This window comes from Aythya fuligula, chromosome 1 (genome assembly GCF_009819795.1).
Source record: "Aythya fuligula isolate bAytFul2 chromosome 1, bAytFul2.pri, whole genome shotgun sequence".
NCBI classification, from domain to species: Eukaryota; Metazoa; Chordata; class Aves; order Anseriformes; family Anatidae; genus Aythya; species Aythya fuligula.
Window position 1 is genome coordinate 76,241,769 of NC_045559.1, and position 21,099 is coordinate 76,262,867.

Sequence of the window (21,099 nt, forward strand, 5' to 3'; positions counted from 1 at the left end):
GTCCTTCCACCAGAACATGTAGTGTGCAAACCTACCTTTTCTTCTCCTACCAGACAAGCTTCATACCTGGCACTGCCATTCACAGAGTCGTCCTTTAAGCAGTTCCCCTCTCAGTGCATTAACAGTAGCTATGAAGAGACATTTACAAGTCTTAGAGGGTCCCTTATAATTTGAGAAGGAACAGTACAGCATTAAAGTGCCTGTAACCCAACTGCTGCCTGTCACAAACCCATTATATTTCACTTTGGCCCAGTCATATCTACATCAGTTTTCACAGAAAGAGTTTTTACCTTTTGTTTTGCAAGTTCCACCATACAGAAGACCTGGGCACTTTTTTCCACGTGCTTATGTTTCCCTTGTTCTACTCTAAAGCGAGGGGTTAATTCCCAGTGCCATCAGTGTTAATGTGCTACAGTTCCCTGTGGAAATGGATGACTCCATTACAGCTCTACAGAAGAAGCATTTGTACAAAAGTTTTCAGGCAATCATGGAGTAGTTTAGGTCGGAAGGGACCTTAAAGACCATCCAGTTCTAACCCCACTGCCATGGGCAGGGACACCTCCCACTAGGCCAAGACCAGGTTGGGTTGGATGGGGGCTTTGGGCATCCTGAACACTTCTAGAAAAGGCCTTAAAGTAGAGTAGATGGGCTTTATTTCATACTTAGAAACATTCTTTCTCCAAGTTTGATAAACAGAGGCAGCCCCTGGTGTGTTTTGTTGTTGTTGTTGTTGTTTTTTGTTTTTTACACCTTGATACAAGTCTACTGTAGCTTTTATATCACATCTAATATTGAGGGACTGGAGAGGAGGAAGAAAATACTTCATTAGCACTGTCACCTCAGTGCCCAAGCAAAATTTGAACACTACTCTCAGTGGCTCTTTCAGGCTTTTTTCACTGTATAGTGGCTGTAGCCATTAGCTGCAAGTCATGGTTACGTGGGCCTGGCCAACATGGGTTGAGTAGAAGCTTCTTCAGCCAACATATTACCCAATTTCTTATCTCTTATCATGCAGGTAGGGAAAGTAGGGAAACAGAATGGGGAGGAAGGGGAAAAAAAAAAAAAAAAAAAAAAAAACAACAACAACAAAAAAAAACAGTTCTTTAGTCAGAAGGGGCACTAGACCTGGCTTTCTGCAGGAACCAGTGTAGAGCACTGTCCTTCCCCTACCCCCCATCCTTGTTTCTGTCCTGTTCTTTATAAGATCTTCCAACTTCTCTACAGATCTACCTGTTTACTTCTATCTATCTACAAAAACACTTCTGCAAACTACCTAGAATCATTTAAGAAAGGATGAGACTTTGGCTGTAAAGTTGGTAGGGCTTTTGATTTTGTTTCTTTGCTGTTTTGGTTTGGGTTTTGTGGGTCAGTGGCACCAATCTCTCTCTTCCACAGTGTCTGAGGTTCTCTCTTTTTATTGATGCTAACTTGCTTTGCAGAAGTGCTTTATCAATTCAGAGCTGAAGAAAATACATTTCCATTGCCATGACTCTTGCTAAAAAAACACCCCACAGTTTGAAGAAAACAGTAGACATGAAAGGAACATGAACATACACGTGCAGACAATGCCAAAACATTGGTCACAAGTCAGCAAGCACAGCTTGGGGCTCTGGTTGCCACATCAGTACCATAGAGCTAAGGCATAGGAATCAGTGTAGTTTTTCTACAAGACAAATTGTAGTTTCACTGAAATGTGTTTAAAACACACACATCCCTTAAGCTTTTTGCCTATCATAAATTATATTTTGCATTGCATTCGGAAATGCATGCCTGATGCCAAATGTTCAGTGGGCTTAAAAGCAGTCAGCTGTTCTCCCCAGCAGCAATAGGTTCTTCAGCATTTGGAAGAAAAAATCCACGTGATGGAATTAAGCCATTACCTTATGTAAGTGTCCAGCCTTTTGTGCAAGCAAGGAAGATGTAGTATGAAGTTTTCATGGTTCCACAGCAGAAGTTGCACATGCACAATGCAATAACACTATTGCTTTCCACCAAAGAAAGCAGCTTTTGCATACCACACAGTTATTTAGGTACACAGAGCAAATCCAAACAGTAAGAGGAATGTAGAGCATAAAAATCAAGTCTCCTCGGTACAGAAAGCTTAGACCGTTAGGAGTAAGGTGGGCTACTCAGGTATGCGAACAGCACCTTCAGTAAAGAAGTGCTATCCATGGAGTTACTAAGCCTTCTTCATATGGCAGGAGATTGTTTTAGGAGTCTGCAGCTGCAGCACAGCCCAACAGCCACTCATGGGAATCCCACCTGACACACTTTCACAGACCATTTTACCACCAGGTGACCCACAGGTCAGCCTTATTCCCCTTCATCACAAATAATCAGCTAAGGATTCGCCCATGCAAGAGCGAATGCTGGTACATTGCCAAGAGTTACTCACTTTTCTGCTCTTCCACCTTTTCTTGAAGCAACTGGCAAGTGCTTGTTAAAGCTGCATTCACATCCTTGAGATTTTGCTGCTCAGAAATGGCTTCCTCTAACTTGCATTTTAAGGATGCGGCTTCCTCACAAGCAGAGTGAAAGGCTTCAACTTGATCCTTTGCCTAAGCAAGAAACAATATTTAGAAAAAAAAAAAAGGAGGAAAAATAAATAAAAAAGATCAGCCTGGTTAATACAAGGAGACTACATTTCATGTAAATGAAACTGAACTGCATCTGTTCTCTCTCAGGAAGTGATAAAGCTCCCTCTGAACTTCTGCATTTTTACAGTTGGGGTGGACTGTGTATGGAAGCTATTTTTGGCTTTTTTCTCTTTTCTTTTTTTTAAGCCACCACAAATATGCAATGCTGCCTCTTTCATCAGCAAACTGTTGTCACCACCCCCTCAAATTTTACTTCCTCTGCTGGTTCCACTTTTGCAGTGAGGCACTCCATTCCGAACACACGATTTCCTTTCTCAAGAGCAGCAATGCATTGTATATAGCATTCTGCATTTGCTTGCTTGTTTTCTGTGTAGAATAAACTAGGTCCTCTCTTACCTGTTTGCTAGCATCCTCAAGCTGCTTTGTAGCTTTCTGCAGCTCTAAACCAAGGGCTTCTGCCTGGCCAGCAGCTTCTTCTTGCAACTGTTTGACAGTTTCTATCTCACGTTGTCTGCAGGTTGCAAGAGCACAAACCACAATCCGTTACTGACATTTTAGAGCAGGCATGCCTGGGAGATGACACACACTAGCTGTTGAGATGTGCATTAAAGACCATATTCAGCCATCACACATCATGGCTCCCCACGATCCAGCACCAGGGAGTTTGCACTAAGCAAGAACAATTTAACCTGGTAGTCAGACAAGTTTTCTCCCTCTAACAGCCCTGAAAGTAGGAAGGGAATGGAGGTTTTCCCTGGTTTCTTCCTAGCTAAGCAGTGAAAGGTCTGTGCCATCCCCAGACAGCTGGGTACCATAGTGGAAGCTTGGAGATTACCTAGAGACACTAGATAAAAAGCTTAGTTGACCAAGTTGTGAAAAAATTTTCCAGTTTGGTCAAAATAACTGAATATTGAGTCAATTGTCCTGGCAAAATAAAAAATGGAGTTATGACTACAGGTACACAGCTAATTAGTTTCCAAGTGATTCAGATGGTATTTCACTTGACAGTGAGCAGATGCCATACCGCAGGACCAGTGCTAAACACAATTGCTTTTGAGAAACCTCTTCTTTTTCACTGCAAAACAACCCTTGCCCTCTTATTCTCTAACTTTTATATGTTTTTATTTTTCCTTGTTGCTATCACCACAAAGAGTGGTAATGCAGTGAGAATCAAGAAACCAAGCTGTCAGTATTTTTATCAGCTCTTTTCTGACTGAAGGAAAAGCAGGTGGGAGGTCTACATTAACAATGTGAGTTGAATATAAGTAATGTAAAAGAGCAGTATGACTGCTCTGTGTTAGCTCTCAGGGATGCAAAGCCCTAGTAATCTACTTGCACCCTGAACCCAAGTAAGGGCAAGCATGCAAAAATTTACAATTTAGTGTAGGATGGTGGAAAGCTGACACTATGAGTAAGTCTATGTTGAAACAAGACAATGAATCCAGATCAATTGTTCTGGAAAAACAAACAAAAACCTTAACTTGACTAGCTACTTTCCTGAATGTCTAGGAGAGGTGGGAGGGAAGAAGTACAAGGGTTTACATCTACAAATATGGCAGCAAAAGACAGCAACATCAAAGCTCCCAGCAGGAACTATGGGCTAATAAACTCAGATTTAGAGTTATATTTTCATATGTAATGAGGTAACTCACTGCCTCAGTTTCTCAACGGTATAGCTGCAGTAATGCTAGAAACACCAATACCCAGATGTATGTATTTTACAGATCTTCAGCTTCACACACAACCAGCAGTTTATTTAATGGTTGCATCTGCTAGGTAGGCAGCATTCCTACCCCTTTTACCCACTTTTAACTGTTCAGTTTGTGGTCTTCCCTGGTGTTTTCAGAGACATCTCCAAGCTCATATGTTAATTCATACACAAGCCTTAACTCCCACATGGAGAACGGATCTGGGTTTAGCATAATATTACACTAAAACAGCAGATTTCCTCCATGGCAAAAAAAAAAAAGGGGGGGTGGCCTTCAGAATTCAGTAAATTTTGTTCCACAACACAATTTAAACAAATAAATGAAACACATCTGCTTTAAAGGGATACCTGGCAGAGAGCTCTTTCCTTAGGTGAAGTTGCTCTGTCCTGTTTCGCCTCAGGTTGCTTGCCATTCGAATAAAATCTTTATCTAGAGATTCTTTGTATTTTTGCAAGAGGTGAAGTTTCTGGATCCAAAGATGTCTTTTTTCCCCTAGCTCTTGCCTGAGAACCTGTGGAATTTTGAAATCGAGTTGCCACCTGGTTAGATGAGGAGCAGAGACAGAGGGTAAACCAGAGCCCTGAATTACACACTGAACTGATTTCCCTGCTTCACCGTATCATCACCCAACACTGCCAGCAATAATGCAGAGGAGAATTGACAAAACCTAACCTTCAGACCTGTGCTTTATCACTTCTAGAACTGATGGGATGTGGGGACAGACAGGCTAAGCTCCTGTCAAGCATTAGTACTTTCAGAGCAGTAATATTTTTTTAATTTTTTTTTTTTTTTTAAACAAGAGATCTGAAGCATTCTGTATCCCAGTTCAACTTGGCAAACAGCTTCTACTTTTTTTTCCAAAAAAAAACCACACACAAAAAAAAAAAAAACCTTCTAAGACAGAAACCACACTCAGCCTTTTTTTCCAATCTAGGGTGTACAGATAGCAAAATTAATATATGGTTAACTAGCACTTATAGTAAGCAGACACTAAGAGTGGCAGAGGATTACATGGTTCACAAGGAAGTTGTAAAAACTTCCTTTAGAAAGATGCCCAACAACAAAAACGTACTTGGTAAAGGAAAAGTTTTAATAATGACCATCTTGCAGAAATCTAAATTTCTATGACCTCTTCTTCAACATCCAGTTAAGTCCATTGGAACTGATTTGAATGCATATTACTGCTGAAGTGTGTGTGTGTGGGAACAACCCACCACAATAAAGTTCCCATTTCATTTTGTCATACGTCTCTAGTAGGTTAAGTCTATCCAAGGAATGACTCCTGTGACAAAGATTTCCTTTTCCAAATCAGAGGTGAAATTGGAAGAAGGAGAAGATGACTTACAAAAAACAAAAATAAAAAATGAAACTTTAAGTGATGTTGCATTGACTGTATTTCTCTGAACAGTGATTTGCAATATAAAGTATTGTGAAATAAAAATAGTCCTTTTTCTCTGACGTAATTCAACTGAATGTGCAAAATGGAGGCCTCAGCTTATAAAGAATGCTTAACTACAGATCCCATTTCTGTGATGTTATATTAATTCGAAGGGGAGAAATGATCCTACAGATGTAGGACATGTTATTTCTTTGTAAATTAGAGTTTAATATTGATCATGAGCTTCAAAAAAAAAAAAAAAAAAAAAAAAAAGTGTAGCACATCAAGTATCACACCATAGAAAAGAGCCTGAACTGCTTCACTAGATAGGTTTACTGGAATGACATGGGATGTGACCACGTGCAAATGCCCACATCCTGAAGATAAGTTTCTCAGCCAAGGCAGTCAGCAGCTGCTGTTAGAAATACCATAGTTTTGACGCACAAGTGGCACAGGCTTATCAGGGCACATGTACAGTGTAGCACAGTTATCTTCCAGCAGGAAAGGGGCAAAAAGTTTTTACTGCTACCATCTACATATATGCTTATGTATATACATAGAAAAACACAGGCTCAATTAAAATTTACTTTGGGTATAATTTAAAATGAACCAGCAAAACATGCCCATAATATATTTTACAGAATATAGAGGGTGAGGGAAAAAAAAAAGTGTTAGGCTTCAAGTTCCACTGCATAGTCCAAGATTTCATTTATATTTCTAAAAAAAAAATTTCCGTAAGACTACAAGAAGCTACCTTGTTGTTTAACTCCCTATAACATATTTCCCCCACATCCATCTTTTTCCAGGTAGATGAAGACAATATGCTTAACATGAAGACAATTCCCAACCCCAATGTTCAAGAATCACAGGACCTTTTATTTTTAAAGCATCTTTCTCTTTCTTGAACCTTTGCTAGCTTAGTTTCCAATTGCATCACTTTAGGCGAGAGAATGGGATTTCCCACAGCCAACACTTATACCAAAAAAATTCAACTTTACTTGTTTAATAGGAATACAGCTTTGGCATGAATGATAAGGTAACCAGTATCTTTCAGATGTGAAGTTTTGAAGGAGGAAGTCTTTAATTAAATATAAAAAAGTTATAACAATGCACAAGACAGCAGTTTCCTTGATTTGACTTAGAGACATGCTGGGGTGAATAAAATGAGACTCTGGCACCTTCTCCCAGGGGAAGCTTTCAGGATTTAAAACCAGAAAAAAGGAAAAAAATAGAGACAAAGCTATGAGTAAGATGACCATTTGAGAAACTGCTATTACATGGAAAATGGTGGGAGTGTGAGTGAGGTGCAGCGAGCAAACAAGAGCAAGACGGTTAAGCAGTATCCACAGACTGCTGCTTACATGAGGAAGTTATTCTTGCCACAGTTACTTTGAGCACAAGCATACATTATGCAAGATGAAGTATAAAATATTTTTGTAATAACCTTTCTTGAGGCATATCCAGCAAGAGCTAAACATTTTGTCTTTCAAAAAGGCAAACCTGGTGATAGGACTGATTTGAGAAACTGGTTAAAAACCCTTCCTTCCTGCTCCTCCTATTGGAGGAACCATCCATTGCAGTAGTCAAACAGAACATGGGAAAAAAAACTAGTGCTTGAGAAACAAGTTTCATACAGTGGGCAGAAAAGCTTAATTGTCATCTGACCTCATTTTCTTTTTCAAATCTACTTGCATCATCTACCCTTTCCTTCAAGCATAGCTTTATCAAAGCGATAAGTTAATCAAAGTGCTAAGTTGCACTAGATAAGTCAGGAAAAGCACAGCACTTAAACGAAGAGCTATTATTTCCCCCCTCCCCCCCCCAAAAAAAAAAAAAATTATAACAAGAGATACTTCTCTATACAGCCATATCTAACCCACAGATGGACTGTTATGACCTCAAGTAACATACATAGCACGCAACAGTAAGATACTGGGACTGTGCAAAAATTTTAGGCAGGTACGTCAGAAAATAGCTTCAGAGAAAGAGTTACTTACTACAAGTTTTCTTTCCCAGGCCTGCTGCATGTTCACATCAGGATCGTCTATCCATTGTAAAGATGTCATGACAAGTTCCTCCAATTCAGAGGCTTCTTCTTGCTGCAAAATAAGATAAAATTAAATTAAAATTAAAAATCAAACCCTGGCATTTCTAACACTAATCTGAAATAGTGCTGCCCAGAATTACCTATCTGATACACAGTGGTAGATGGGATGCCAACTGATACTGTTAGGGTAAATATGCCCCACCTCCACCACCTAAGAAGCTGTTTTTTTTTTTTGTTTGTTTTTTTGTTTTTTTTCCCCCTAAAAAGAGTAAACATGAGCCAATTATTAGTGTTTGGGGAGGCCCTAATTAAAAGGCTGACAACAGACTACATCATTATTCACGTAAACTATGCCACTGACCAGGTTTTGCATAACAAGCTTAAATTTTTCTCCCGCATATTCAGGTCCCTGAAGTAAGAACAGTACTTCACGGTCCAGTGTTTCATCCAGGGACATCCATTCAGCCTTGGTAATCTTTCAAGAGAGAGAAGAGACAGCTAGCTTATTTTGACATCTTATTACAGACTGGTATCAGTGACATTTAGACTTTTCCAACATATCCCTGCATTGTATTTACCAGAAGGTCAGAGCTACTGAAACTTTTAGCTTGTAAGAGCTTTTCAAAACCATCTTGTCATGGAGATATATATATATATTTTTTTTTTTTTAAAGGCAAGCCAAGCTCCTGAGTGATCCAATGCAAATTTTCATGTCAAAAGCAGGCAAGAGGAAGTCAAAAATTAGGTATCCTTATTTGGAGTAGGCTTTACTAAGGGAAGAATAAACAGAGCACTAACTTGGCTTTACAGGTGATTTAGTGGAATTGTGTCTCCCTACAGTATTTGAGAGGTAAACACAGTGACTCACTGCATCTGTAATAGGTGACAATACATTAATTTTGAAACAGAATCTGCCTCACAAAATAGACCTTTCATTTCTGGGCCTGCATTTTCAGTCCCACCAAGGATTTTCTTCTTCAGATGCTACCTCTTTGCAAATGCACCAAACGCAAAAGTATATAGCAGTATGAGGAAATCTAAGAAGAAGAAAAAAAAAGTGTGCTGTTGCAGTGATTTTATTTTTGATCAGTTCTGCTGAACAATTTGTATCTGCAGGGGAGACCAAACTTCCAGCATCACGTGAATTGTTTCTGACCAAATGCATAGTTACTAGCTAGGAACTGCAGAGGACACGGGACGCTACAACTCCAAACCAACAGGCTTAACTGCAGCATTAAGATTCTGTCAGCCTGTGCCAGGCTTCTATGAAGAATGCCTCTCCTGCTCTCTTTTAAGTAACTACCAAAAGACCTCAAAAAAAAAAAAAAAAAAAAAAAAAAAAAAAAAAAAAAAGCACGGACAGAGATTAAGGCCCATTGTTCTTGTTGGGGGACAATGGAATGGTACCTGTAAATAGATGTTTGTCAGAGTTTCTAAATAATAAATAAGATGAAGGCTCTACAACTTTCTCAGATGTTTACTCAGTGCTTATTTTCTTTTTTGCCGCAATAGATTTCAAGGAAAAAAGTCTCTCCTTCTGCAATTGAAAGCCATTTTTTGTGTCCAGTGTATGCAGTACAAGAAACAGACCATTATCTTTTTCAGTGTAATAATAGCCTCTTGCATATTTGTAGATTTATCCCCTCTCTGTTCTTCTGCCATCTTCTGTTCATCTAAATAATTGACCCTAGCTCTTTCAGATTTAGATCTGCAAGTTCTTGCTTTGTTTTTATCTGGACTTTCTCCAATACACATGGAACAACACTGTAAGCCTCATGTTACGTGCTTGCATGCTAGGACTAATGAATCATAACACTGGGATTATCTAACAATTTGCAGGGAAAAATCTTTGTTTTTCATTTACAGATGCAAGACAACTAGAATAACAATCAAAAGGATTTTTGATTCGTACCTCAGAAGACTGAGCAAGTTCCAGTTCACAGTGAAGCGAATTCATTCCTTCAGGAACACTGCCATTAAATTTATACATCACTGGGAAGCTTAAACCATTTCTAAAGAAAGCAGGAAAAAATAAAATCAGTCCTTTTTACTTTTTAATGAACTATGTTTCCTGGAACATGCTCACAATACTCACGAGATCAATTCTTGCTGCATGTGTCGCATATTCTCCAGTAAGTTATTTTTTTCTGCCCTCAGAGTCTAAAATATATCACAACCAGTTAGAGAGTTAGTCAGTTCTGCAGAATAAGTACAGAATATGCATATACCCGCTGCCCGGGCAGTCAAAAAATAAGACCGTTCCCATACCTCTATTATTGAGGAACACTCCACAATGGTTAATTTCAGTTCTTTGATGTCCTGCTCCTTCTGCAAAGATTGTGGAGAAAAGAAACTTTAAGCATACAACCTGAAGACTAACACATTGAACTGCATTTGTAATATTTGTGACTGAGATGCTTTGCAACTGCCATAATACTATACTCAATCCTATACGACTGCAGCAGGCTGAAAAAATTTGCTTCACATGCTGTCTAGCAGAAAGCACTCAGAAGACCTTTTTTTTTTTTTTTTTTTTTTTTTTTTTTTACAGAATTTAAGGGAAAGGAAAACTCCTAGGTGCTGCGTTTCAGTTTATTTACTTTTCAGTTTATTTACTTTTTGTTGTTGTTGTTCTCCCCCCCAGCCCCCCATCTTGTTTCTGTACTGGCTGTAGCAGGCTAGACAGAAATTCTACTTTTAGTTGAAAACCTGAACTGTAAAATGCCTGGCATGAGTTTTAATCCTAAAACTAGTTGCAGTATTCTCCAAGTTTACTCTCGTTAGCTTGTATGATTAAAGGCGTATAGAGTAGCACATCAGATTAAACTATACCTAGTGAAAGGGCTGATAGAGAACATATCAACCTCATGGCAAGACGAATTGGCAATAGTAGCTTTCTTAGCTTCATGAACTAGCAATGGGCTTCAGTCATGTTATTCTATTACAATAGAATTTGTTAAACAGACAAGCAGAGCATTTCTTAGAGAAAATACCAACTTAACAGAATCACAGAAGAGGCCGAGTTGGAAGGGACCCACAAGGATCATCAAGTCCAACTCCTGGATCCTCACAAGACCACCGAGCTCTATCTTCTCACCCCTTCTAATCTTCCTCTTTAAAAAGATTTGAGACTTTTGAAAGAGATGAAACAGACAGAAAACTAAGTGGATATAGAGGGGAAAAAATGAAGTTAGAGTCAAGTTTCCAGTCCTAGCAAAGATGCTTGACCTGTGGTACTGAAGTTTAACACAAACTTCATTTTTTCCTTTGTCTTTATTAAGCGTTTTCTGTCTTTACATACCTTCTGCAGTCCTGGGCCAAAACCAGAAATGTCACTGCATTAGTTTTTAGTGGCCATCAATCCTATCTAGTCTCTTTGGATGAAGAGCGATGAGAATTTATTTATTTAAAGCTTACAAGTGAACACTAGTCCCACTGATCCTAATGCAAACAATCAAAATGAAGTTTTCCACACTAGTTTCTTCAAGATTATGCAAGCCAGTCACCTTGACCTACAAGAACACGCACTTCAGTAGACTACATTAAAAATTCCCTTCCAGTCAATAGACTAAATAAGCATTGGAAAACAGCATTCTACAGGGGCCACAAAATGTCAGAATCATTCAAGGAGGAGGAAGTAAAAGCTATAAATCTGCTTCTGGAAGGAAAAAAAAAAAAAAGACCAATTTATCAGCTATAAAATTATCGTCTGGATCACATGCAAGTTTTTCTGTTTTGTCACTATTTAAATTTCAAACTGCACTCATTTTTGCAGAAAGCCTGACAGTCAAATATTTTGTCAGCTGACTTAGGCCATCTTCTACTAAATGGAAGCTTCATTAATCTAGAAGGCTGTTTGCACAGTTCATGAGTCCAAGAACTGCCAAAACCCTTACGTGGTCTTGTGTTCTTGTATTTTAGTACAAAATGCAAGTTTAAAAAGCATCAGAAGTGTAGTTATCTAGGTCTGAAGAGTACACATGTCAATACTGAGAACAGATTTGCTTTTCCATTGGGTTCAGGATCACCATTTTTACTTTGACACAAAAATGTAGTAATTTAAGTGAAATACATGAGGGGGAAAGGATCATCTGCAGGTAGATTCTTTTACCATTTGGTGAAGGAAGTAGTCTTCAGAAGTTTTTGTACATTTTTCTGAGGTTTTAAAGTTTGTTCTGTTTTAAAGGGTTCTAAATTTTTATTTTATTTTTTCAAAACAAAAGCAAGTTCTAGAAGCCGTTAATTATGCTGACTCATAACCAGGTCCTAAAGCAGATCTCGCCTACTTTGAAAACATTTATAGGATCAGGTTCTGTTATGTGAGAACATTAGAAATAAAAGCACCACATACTCCACATTTTTCAGTCATGAAAGTAACGACAGCAACGAAATAAAAGCAACTAACCTGTATTAAGCTAGCCTCTTTATTCACCACAGTGCTCTCATAGATATGTGCTTGAATCTGAAGAACGAAGAGAACAACAAGTAGCTATCAGCACGCAGTATAATACAATTTTATTGCTATCTCCTACTTGGAAATAAAAAAAATGACATTAATATTCTCTGTGTAGAAAAATCAGATTCTTCTTTTGAACACTTTGCATGGAGTGTTTCAGAGTTCAAACCTTGCACCCAGTTAAAAGTGAAAACATCCTAAGCTATCAGTCACATCTTTTCCCCTCATCTGCCCAGGCTAATAGTTACAGCAACATGAGCCAAAGCGCAGTTTCCTAATACATCTCCTCAGTGGGGAAAGGGTTTCCTAAACGCTTAACTTTAAGGGAAGAATGAAAAATGTGGATTGCCTATATTGGCCCAGTTTTTAATCTCCAGGTTGAAACTTTCTCTATCAAAGTTGTCATACTGGCCCAGCTATGACTGCACTACAGTTCTTTAGCACAGATTGGTTCAGCATTGCCTACCTTCCAGTGGAAGAAATTTCCCCCACTAAACCTGAGTAAGCTATAGCCTGTGCACGTCTCCTGGAGTTAGAGTGCTTACTTGAAGCTCTGCTGCGTTTTTAGACAGCTCCAAAATCTTCTTTTGAAGTCCATCAGCGTCCATGTTACTCCTAATATTCTGAACAAGATACAGAATGTTTAGGCACAGCTGAATCGATTGACAGCTTCTCCTTGATGAAACTAGGAATAATGACATCTCCACCCCCAAGATACTGCCTACTCTAAAGCAGCGATGACATTTACTCACATAAAAGCCTTCTTGTCCTACTTTCCCTCATGTTTCTATACCTTTCAAAATAAAGGTTTCATGCTGCAAACATGTTGGACAATAGGACTTACTTGGATTATGAAAACGCACATCATAGAAGAACAAGAATTAAAGCTCAAGTCCTTCAAGTCAAAGGAATTTTTTTTTTTTTTTTTTTTTTTTTTTTAAGAATAACATGAGCTCTATCTTAAAGCATGCCTGCACTGTAGACAAGCTTTTGGTTGAAAGGTGAAATTGTAAGGATGAGGTTAATTTGGTAACACCAGCATCTCCAATACATTTCTAAGGATTCCTTTTCTCATCCAGGTGACCTAAGTTTGCCCCACCTAAACAGTTTCTCCTCCATTTCTTTCCATTTCTCCAGAGCACTGTTTGAACTAAAAGTGAAGAATCTCAGAACTTGATTTAAAGCACTACTAGAACTGCAAAGCAAAAGAAAAGCTTTCAGGCCCAACACTTGAATATTAGTTTTTGGAACTAGGCTGTCAATCAATAGCTATTGAGATAGTTGTATTTGGGAAAGACTAATATTCTGAACATGGTAAGCATGCAACAAACAATGGCTCCTACATTGTTATATGACAATAGATTCCTGAATCCACGAGAAGATTCTTTTCATTACTTCTTGTGATTTAATCTGTTTCTCTACTCTCATCTTAAATACTGTAAAAGTGCAGGCTGTAAGCTAGTATTAAAACATTTTATCATCTGATGATAACTTTTATTGAATACTTACTTCACTGAAATAAATAAGAGAAAGTAAAAACAAACAGCTCCCCCCGAAAAGGGCCACAAACAAACAGAAAGCTTAGAGAGCTCTGTTAGCCTGCTGTAGGTCCTTGGCCAATGATGGGTCTCTCTCTGAGTGGAGCCCCCTGGCCACTGCATTTCTTTAGAAATGCAGAACTTCTCCTTTGGATCTTACCGGAGGGAAACAGAAGTGAGTATCAAGTGAGAAAGGGTTAGCTAGAGATTGAAACATTATAGAGTTATTGTATTCATAGTTGTGTTAACTAAAAATAGTTAAGAGTTTAATCTATCTAGCTTTGAAAGAAGGAAAACTAAAAGCTGCTTTAATCCTGTCCCCTACACTTCCTCAGCCTCATATCCTTGCTTGCCCAGCAAATGGAAAGTCTAAAGCACAGTGCAACTTCAAGATAGAGTGTATTATGGTAAGCCATTCTTGTTGAACATCAGATATTTTGATAACCTAACAAGCATATCAGGCTTCGAAGTCAGAGAAACACTTCATTTCTTAGTGGTAAGCTTTTAGCTCAACAAGAAGATGTACTTGCAAAGCCACGATTTATTTTACCTCTTCCTGAAGAGAAGCCATTTTGATGATGAGAGACTGATTTTCTTTTTCCTAATGAGGTTTATTAATAGAAAACAAACAGACAAAAAGAGAGAGTCATTTTTAGCACATCAGATTCAACATTCAAAGCCAAACTGAGACAAAAAGCAGAGCACAAACACACACAAGGCCCAGTACAAAGCTGTTGTGCTGCATTCCTTTGCTTCAGAGAGTGAAGCTGAATGGGGTGTATTGAAACCGGTGCAGTTCATGAGCTCTCACTGATCCCACACTTCCAAAATTCAGGGCTTGACCCCAATATTTCATATTATAATAAAACTCAGACCACTAGACAATAGGAAGGATGTATTCGGACTCAGAGTGAGCAAGGCTAATTATGTGTAAGTTCAGATAAGTCTGAAAAGCTTACGTGCCACGCTGTACTTTGTACTGCCCACCACCACTGCAAAGGAAGAACAGTAGTAGTATCCCACTCAGTGCCTCCACAGCTCAGGGAACAGTTACTACATTACTTGTAAGCGGAACTACAAGACTCCTCATAATATTTCTCCCTCCCATCTCCTTCACAAAAGGGGAATTAGGTGTATAACCCAAAATTAAATCAAAACAATCAAAAACGTATACACAATGGATCAAAAGTAGCATCAAATAAATCTTATGTTCTTGCTCTGCATGAAAGGCTTTCCTGGTTTCTAAGTACTCCACATCAGCAGCACACCAAGTCATGGAACACCCATTTACAGCCTATGCCCACACAGCAAGACACAGAGATACCACTGTAGCATGAACAGCACACATGGCAGCAACACAAACATATGTTTTCCAGACAGCATATGCTCTCACATCTGACAGCACCTGCTACAGCTGCAGCAGCAGCAATGTTGTTACCATGCTGCTTTATGAATCTTACAGTCACATTGGCTTTACTACTCCTTTACTACACCTGAGGTGCAATTCAGATACCCTTGTGTAGGAACCTCATGCCTCAAAGGAGAGATGCCAAGCATACTGCATGGCTTCTGGCTGTCAGCCTAGAACAGCCTTGTCACTTCTGCCAGCCCATGTGGATAACTCCAGTAAGCCTAGGGAGGTTTTGGAAAACAATTTCTTTGTGCAGGTATCTAAACCAAGCTTTCTGTCCTGCTGGTTCTAAAAAAGCAGTCATGTGCAGCACTTGAATTTCTGACAGAACACTACCAACTTCAAATCAGACAGAGCTCAATGATGGTGGTGTGAGAGCTGTTGTCATAACGAAAAAGCAAGATCAGTTTCCATGGTAGACTGGCCCTTTTAGTTGTTTTCTTCATTGTAATAGATGATAGTTCCATACGAAAACTTCACGATACTTTCCTAACACTAATAAATCATATTTCAAGCCCCAATACCTATGAGTACAGACGTGGTCATGCTGCTGATTTTTTATGGTCTGAGTGGTCATGCCTCTGCTACAGCAAAGCATGAGAACTTATTCAACATAAGCTAAGAAGTAAGAACACCTACTAGCTGTTTATTCTGGCAGAAAATCTGTTGTCTCTTCTCTTCCAACAGGTTCAGGTTGTTTTTTGCTTCTTCTAGTTCTTCTTCCAGTGATTTGGCTTTCAGCACAGAATGCTGGATGCTGCATGTACAGAAATAAACCTAATTAAACTACAGCATGTTGCTGTTGGTCAGGCTTGAAACACCAAGAACACAGCATTTTTAGAAGCCATCAGGGACTTACTCTTTGGCACAGATACTTAAAAATGATGGGCTGTGCTGTTAATTAAAGGCTTACAGATTCACTGTCTATTTCAGTCCCCTTCCACACTCAGATTAAGGGATGAAAACCCAGGCAAGCATAGCACCAAAGTTAACATGGTTTTTGTTTGTATCCACCTAACCACCTAGCTTGCTACAGTCATATATCTGATTAACTTGAGCACATAAATCATCTTTACAGTACCTCATTGTTAGCAGTTAGGGAAGCCATTTCAGTTCAGTTTTCAAGCATAAGCTCTGCATCATTGTTTTCCTGATCAGATACCGCAATCTATGTATATTTAACCTGTGTGGCAAGGCCCTGTTTCTGGCTAGCCATGGGCTGTACAGCACACCATGGAGCATGTGGTCTGGTATAAGGGTGCATGTCCCACACCAGCTATGCTGCAGGACTGTTGTCGTAATCTCCCCAAAGACTCTGGGAACGGTTTGGCAGTTGACATAACTATGCCACATTTGAATTAGTTGGGTGAGATGAGCATTATGAACTCACTGCATAAATAGGCTTATGCTCACAGCATTGATGGTTCCCCCAGACGCAGCAATACTGATCTAGTGAGACAACTCACTCTGGCTCCTCAAGGGACTATCAAAATAGCTCTTACACACTCATTTCCTCTCTGCTTGGCAAAGTGGTCTAAGACTGGAAACCTTACAGTGCTGGGCTGTTCCCTTGGTAATATTAGCCCTTTTTCATCCACCCACCCCACAACGATTTTGCTTCACCCTAAAAGTTTGCCTATAACACATGCAAAGCAAGAACCAGGCTATGAGATGAATGATTGTTTTTATAAGAACCAGGAGGTATAGAGCAGGACAATTGAGGAAGAGGGTTAAATATTATAGACACAGCATTAAGTCAAGAAAGTTGCTAGCATGAAGCATGAATGAGGCCACAAGCATAAAGCAAGGCTAGACCACTTGGTAGAAGATATGTCCACCCACAGCCATTACACAGTAGCCCAGGTCTCCTACCTTTTTATTTGTTGACGTAAATTCTCATTATCTGCCAATAACTTATTGTTGGTCTCATCCACAGCTTCCAGTGTAAGCCTCAGCTTGTTGTTCTCTTCCTGAAGCTTCTGGTTGTTGTACTGCAGGTCTGCGACACAGGTTATCAAGTCCGAAGTCTCCCTGTTTCAGTAACAAACCAGGGAAGATCAAGATAAGTCACTGTCTCTAACTTAGACTTTTTTTTTTTTTTTTTTTTTTTAAATCCGGACATTGTGCTACAGCAATAAGAGAAGCAAGAGGAGAGCTCACACAGGAGTTTTGCATTGTACAGTCATTTGCTCTAAACGAAAATATAAGTTCTGCAATTCTATGGACACCAGGAAATGTTTTGTCTTTAATCATTGTTTTGTTTTTTTCCCCTCCCTGCAATGGAAGTATGCCACCAGACAAGTGCCACCTCTGCATGCCTGCAGGACAGCATCTTAATTAAGCCTTTTCTAATCACCTCTTAGGTGATCGCTAATACTTCTAACTTACTCCTTAAGTTCTGGATCCTTTCACTTCTCCTAAGCTACCATGCACCTACACTTTCAACTGAAACTTTAACAGGGATCACCTTTTTGAGGTTCTGAGGAATGAGAGGAAAGCGTCAGAAGGTATATCTGAATATTTTGACTATGCATAAAATGAAAATATATATATATGTATTTGAAACTTAGTGCTTAATAGCAAAGCATTTAATAACAAAATTCAAATCTGAGTCATGATTACTAAAAAATAACCTAAGCAAAACTAAGGATCAGATTTTTCAAGAGAAAATATCTTCTATTGTCAAACATCTAAGAACTTAGAAGTGTTACGCTAACTTAGGAGGTACAGCTTAAAAAAGAAAAAACATAACTTCCTCTCCCAGTAAAACTCCAACCACAGAGAATTCACATGGTAAATGAACACAAAAGGACTAAGAAACCAGTAGGGAAAATTACTAGAACGTTTTTCAGTTTGAGCACAATCTATATGGAAGAATGTGAAAGCATCAAAACTCTGCACAGACTGAGGTCAGCATTAGCTTCAGAAAACTGTCTTGGCAGAGCTTCCATCAGTTTTAGTGGCTCTTGGAATTTCTTGGGTAATCCAAAGGCAGGACTACTAAATTATCAGAAAGAATTGCTTAAATGAACTTACATGTCTCCTTTAGACACATCACCCCCAAAGGCTTCCAAGCTTCCTGATGTAACATTCATCCGAACAGGTGTCCTTTTTACTGAAAGAGATTTGGTTTTGGTTATGGAGTAAGAAAGCAATGTTTCCTGAATAAAAATCTGAATAAAATGGTCTGTACCTTCAAATGTGTTTTTATGTACTTTAAATTCCAGGTCTTCTATGCTTGCTGTTGGTTCCTCAGTTGTACCATCTTCCCTGAAAGAGAAAGCATTAAAAATCACATACAAGAGTATAAAAAAAAATAATCACTTACCAACTTTGTAATACTTGAAACTTTTCATCCTAAAACCACCCTGTGATCACAATGCCCTAATTCCAAGGTACAAAACACATAAGCCATGGGAAAACTTTCTACTTTCCTGTTTCCACAGAAGCTTTTATGAGATAAATTGATAAAAAACGATTACCATTTCCTCTTGCAGTCTTCAATCCACTCCTTCATGATGGCATGATATGTTTCAAGGTCCATGGATATGTCCTTCTGCTCTGGATCAAGCATGTTACACAGCTCTTCAAGACCACTGTCTTCTGATCCACGACTTGTTGTGTGCCTCAGATAGTCAACTATCTTGGAAACTGCTACTTTTCCTAAAATAAATATAGGTGACCATGTACCAGATTCCAAAGTCTATTAGGACACTGTAAAGAGCTGTCAAAGGGCCTCCTACTGATCTGCACTGGTGCACAGTCAGTTGTTGTAGGCAAGCAACTGATCATTGCAGTTCTAGCGTGATGCGGTAAGAAGTAGTTCACGCTTTTTTTTTTCCCCTTCATCTCCTAATATAGAAGCGTGAAAACTGAGTTACTAGTTCTGTGGACTTCGGTTTAGAAAGAACAGACTCACCTCATTTGCTGTTACTACATTCAGATATCTCATCAAATTGAGTAGACCCAGTGACTGACATTATTTTACCCTGCTGGACTCCTTTATTTACCATTTCTGGAATATTTGAAATAGAACTTGGAAGAATAGCCTTTCAGTCTGAAGTTTCCTAAATTTCTTTTTCTAATAGGAAACAAACTAAAAGAAATTAGCAGTCATTTCTAATTCATTTGATTGGTAGAAATATGTTGCCGCTCTACTTCTTCTGCACTAAAGTACCGCAAAGATTAACTTGTGGGTGGGAAGGCAAGAGAGAGGTAACATGCAAAAGAGGCACAGGGATTTGTTTTGCATCTGCCATGCATACAGCCACCTAGCTAAGGTAGCTAGGCAGTCTAAACATACTAGAGGTTACCATGTCTCAACATGTAACATAGCAGCTTTGAAGGTTTTTTTTAGGAAAGACTACAGAAGAGCCAATAGCCACTGACAACCTGTATGCTCTACGTCGCATGCACAGAAAATAGTGGTAAGCAAGTCTTCTTCACAGATCAAGCTCACATCATACATGTTGTCGGTTTTGCAGCCCAGTGACTGCTTCCATCCTATGAAAGATAAGTTTGTTATCATCCATCTATATGTGCTCATAGTTATTGTCATGCACCATAGCTTCTAACTGCAGTGTTACTTTTGTGATAGCATGAACATACACATAACATCATGATGCACACATTCGGGAGCTCTGGCTTTTCTTCTGCATGAGGTAAAAGCTACATAATGTGTTTTCTTCTCCTCCACATCCAGAATAAGATTTTTTGTGGAAAAATTATCATAGCCAAATTACATTAAAACACACCAAAAAAAAATAATCTGAAATAATATCTTTTTACATTAAAAGCAGACTACACTGATACCCAAACACACCTCTCCCCAAGAAGAGAATCAGTAAATTTGAAGTTTTTTGTTGTTGTTCAAAAAAAAAAAAAAAAAAAGAAAGCCTTCTTACTTCCTCACTTCTTACATTTAGATTAATATTCTTTAGAGGAAAATTAAGATTCTGCGATTCTGCTTAGTTCTATTTGTAATCTTATTATGTTGGAGTGATTCTAACACATTTTTACTAGGTTAAGGGGTAAAGAAATTCATCTACATAGGCTTAATATTCATACATTTAGGCTTTTGGATTAAAAGGTATTTGTTTCAAGAATTTTTACCTCCTTCATTCAGAGATAATCTCTGTGGTGCAGGAGACTGGATCACAGCACTTTCTGACTTTTTATCAGATGTGAAGAACTGTAAGTAAGGACTTGACGTAAGGTATTTCTTTTCATGATGTGCATCTTTAGACTCAGTACTTGCTAAAGCACACCATTGGTTCTGGGCATCATCTTCTCTGGGTGTGAAGTAGGATGGAGAACTGTTCTCCATGGAGCATACTGGCATCCATGGGTTGCTGGTCCTCTCTTCACTTTTAATGACTGAGTATGTAGTATTTGCAGAGCAGCTGTCAGAGATCTCCCCAAAACAAGGAGACAGCAACTGCAAGTCTGCAGAGAAAACACTTTCACTGCTGGGACTGATGAAGCGTGGACTAGTACTATCACGACTTCTAAATGTTCTTTTCTTAAGTATTTCTTCTAGATTTTTTCTGATATTGCATTGTGGACTGTCAAAGTTCCGTGACTGAAATTTTGGTATCTGTAAAGTGGGATTAGAAACTTGGTCCATCATTTGGATAGATTTGATCTTTCTGCATATACTGTCCACTGGGTTATGATGTCGTTTGTTAGTGCCATGCTCTGACGACATTATAAATTCCCCTCTCTTACAAAGTATCTGGAAAGAAAAGGGACAAAACAAAACAGTCAGGTACATCACCATGGACAACTTTTTAAATGAGAATTTTCCTTTGAGCAGGTATCCTGGAGCCTTGGTATTAAGTGATCTGAAAATCCTTGGTTCATATACAGACTAGACAGGAACCTTCAACCACATTGTTTAGTTGTCCAGGGAACTAGAAGTGATAGAGATCTGGACAAAACAGGGGAAAAAAGAAATATTTTTT

The 21,099-nt window shown here is 38.8% G+C and overlaps 1 protein-coding gene across 1 annotated transcript in view; it reads right to left on the reverse strand.

The window, feature by feature from the left end:
- Positions 1–20,843, reverse strand: part of LRMP (lymphoid restricted membrane protein) — a 38,442-nt gene extending 17,599 nt beyond the window's left edge. Inside the window, exons 1-19 of the mRNA XM_032194168.1 lie at positions 20,249–20,843; positions 19,529–19,639; positions 18,619–18,799; positions 18,330–18,406; positions 18,173–18,251; positions 17,009–17,167; positions 15,776–15,893; positions 14,276–14,326; positions 12,733–12,810; positions 12,137–12,193; positions 10,000–10,059; positions 9,827–9,891; positions 9,644–9,743; positions 8,075–8,206; positions 7,682–7,783; positions 4,654–4,817; positions 2,994–3,108; positions 2,396–2,558; positions 67–128 (exon numbers count right to left, since the gene is read on the reverse strand). Of these exons, the coding sequence (XP_032050059.1) occupies positions 67–128; positions 2,396–2,558; positions 2,994–3,108; positions 4,654–4,817; positions 7,682–7,783; positions 8,075–8,206; positions 9,644–9,743; positions 9,827–9,891; positions 10,000–10,059; positions 12,137–12,193; positions 12,733–12,810; positions 14,276–14,326; positions 15,776–15,893; positions 17,009–17,167; positions 18,173–18,251; positions 18,330–18,406; positions 18,619–18,799; positions 19,529–19,639; positions 20,249–20,843 (2,469 nt within the window). The remainder of the gene's footprint in view (positions 1–66; positions 129–2,395; positions 2,559–2,993; positions 3,109–4,653; positions 4,818–7,681; positions 7,784–8,074; positions 8,207–9,643; positions 9,744–9,826; positions 9,892–9,999; positions 10,060–12,136; positions 12,194–12,732; positions 12,811–14,275; positions 14,327–15,775; positions 15,894–17,008; positions 17,168–18,172; positions 18,252–18,329; positions 18,407–18,618; positions 18,800–19,528; positions 19,640–20,248) is intronic.
- Positions 20,844–21,099: the final 256 nt, after the last annotated feature.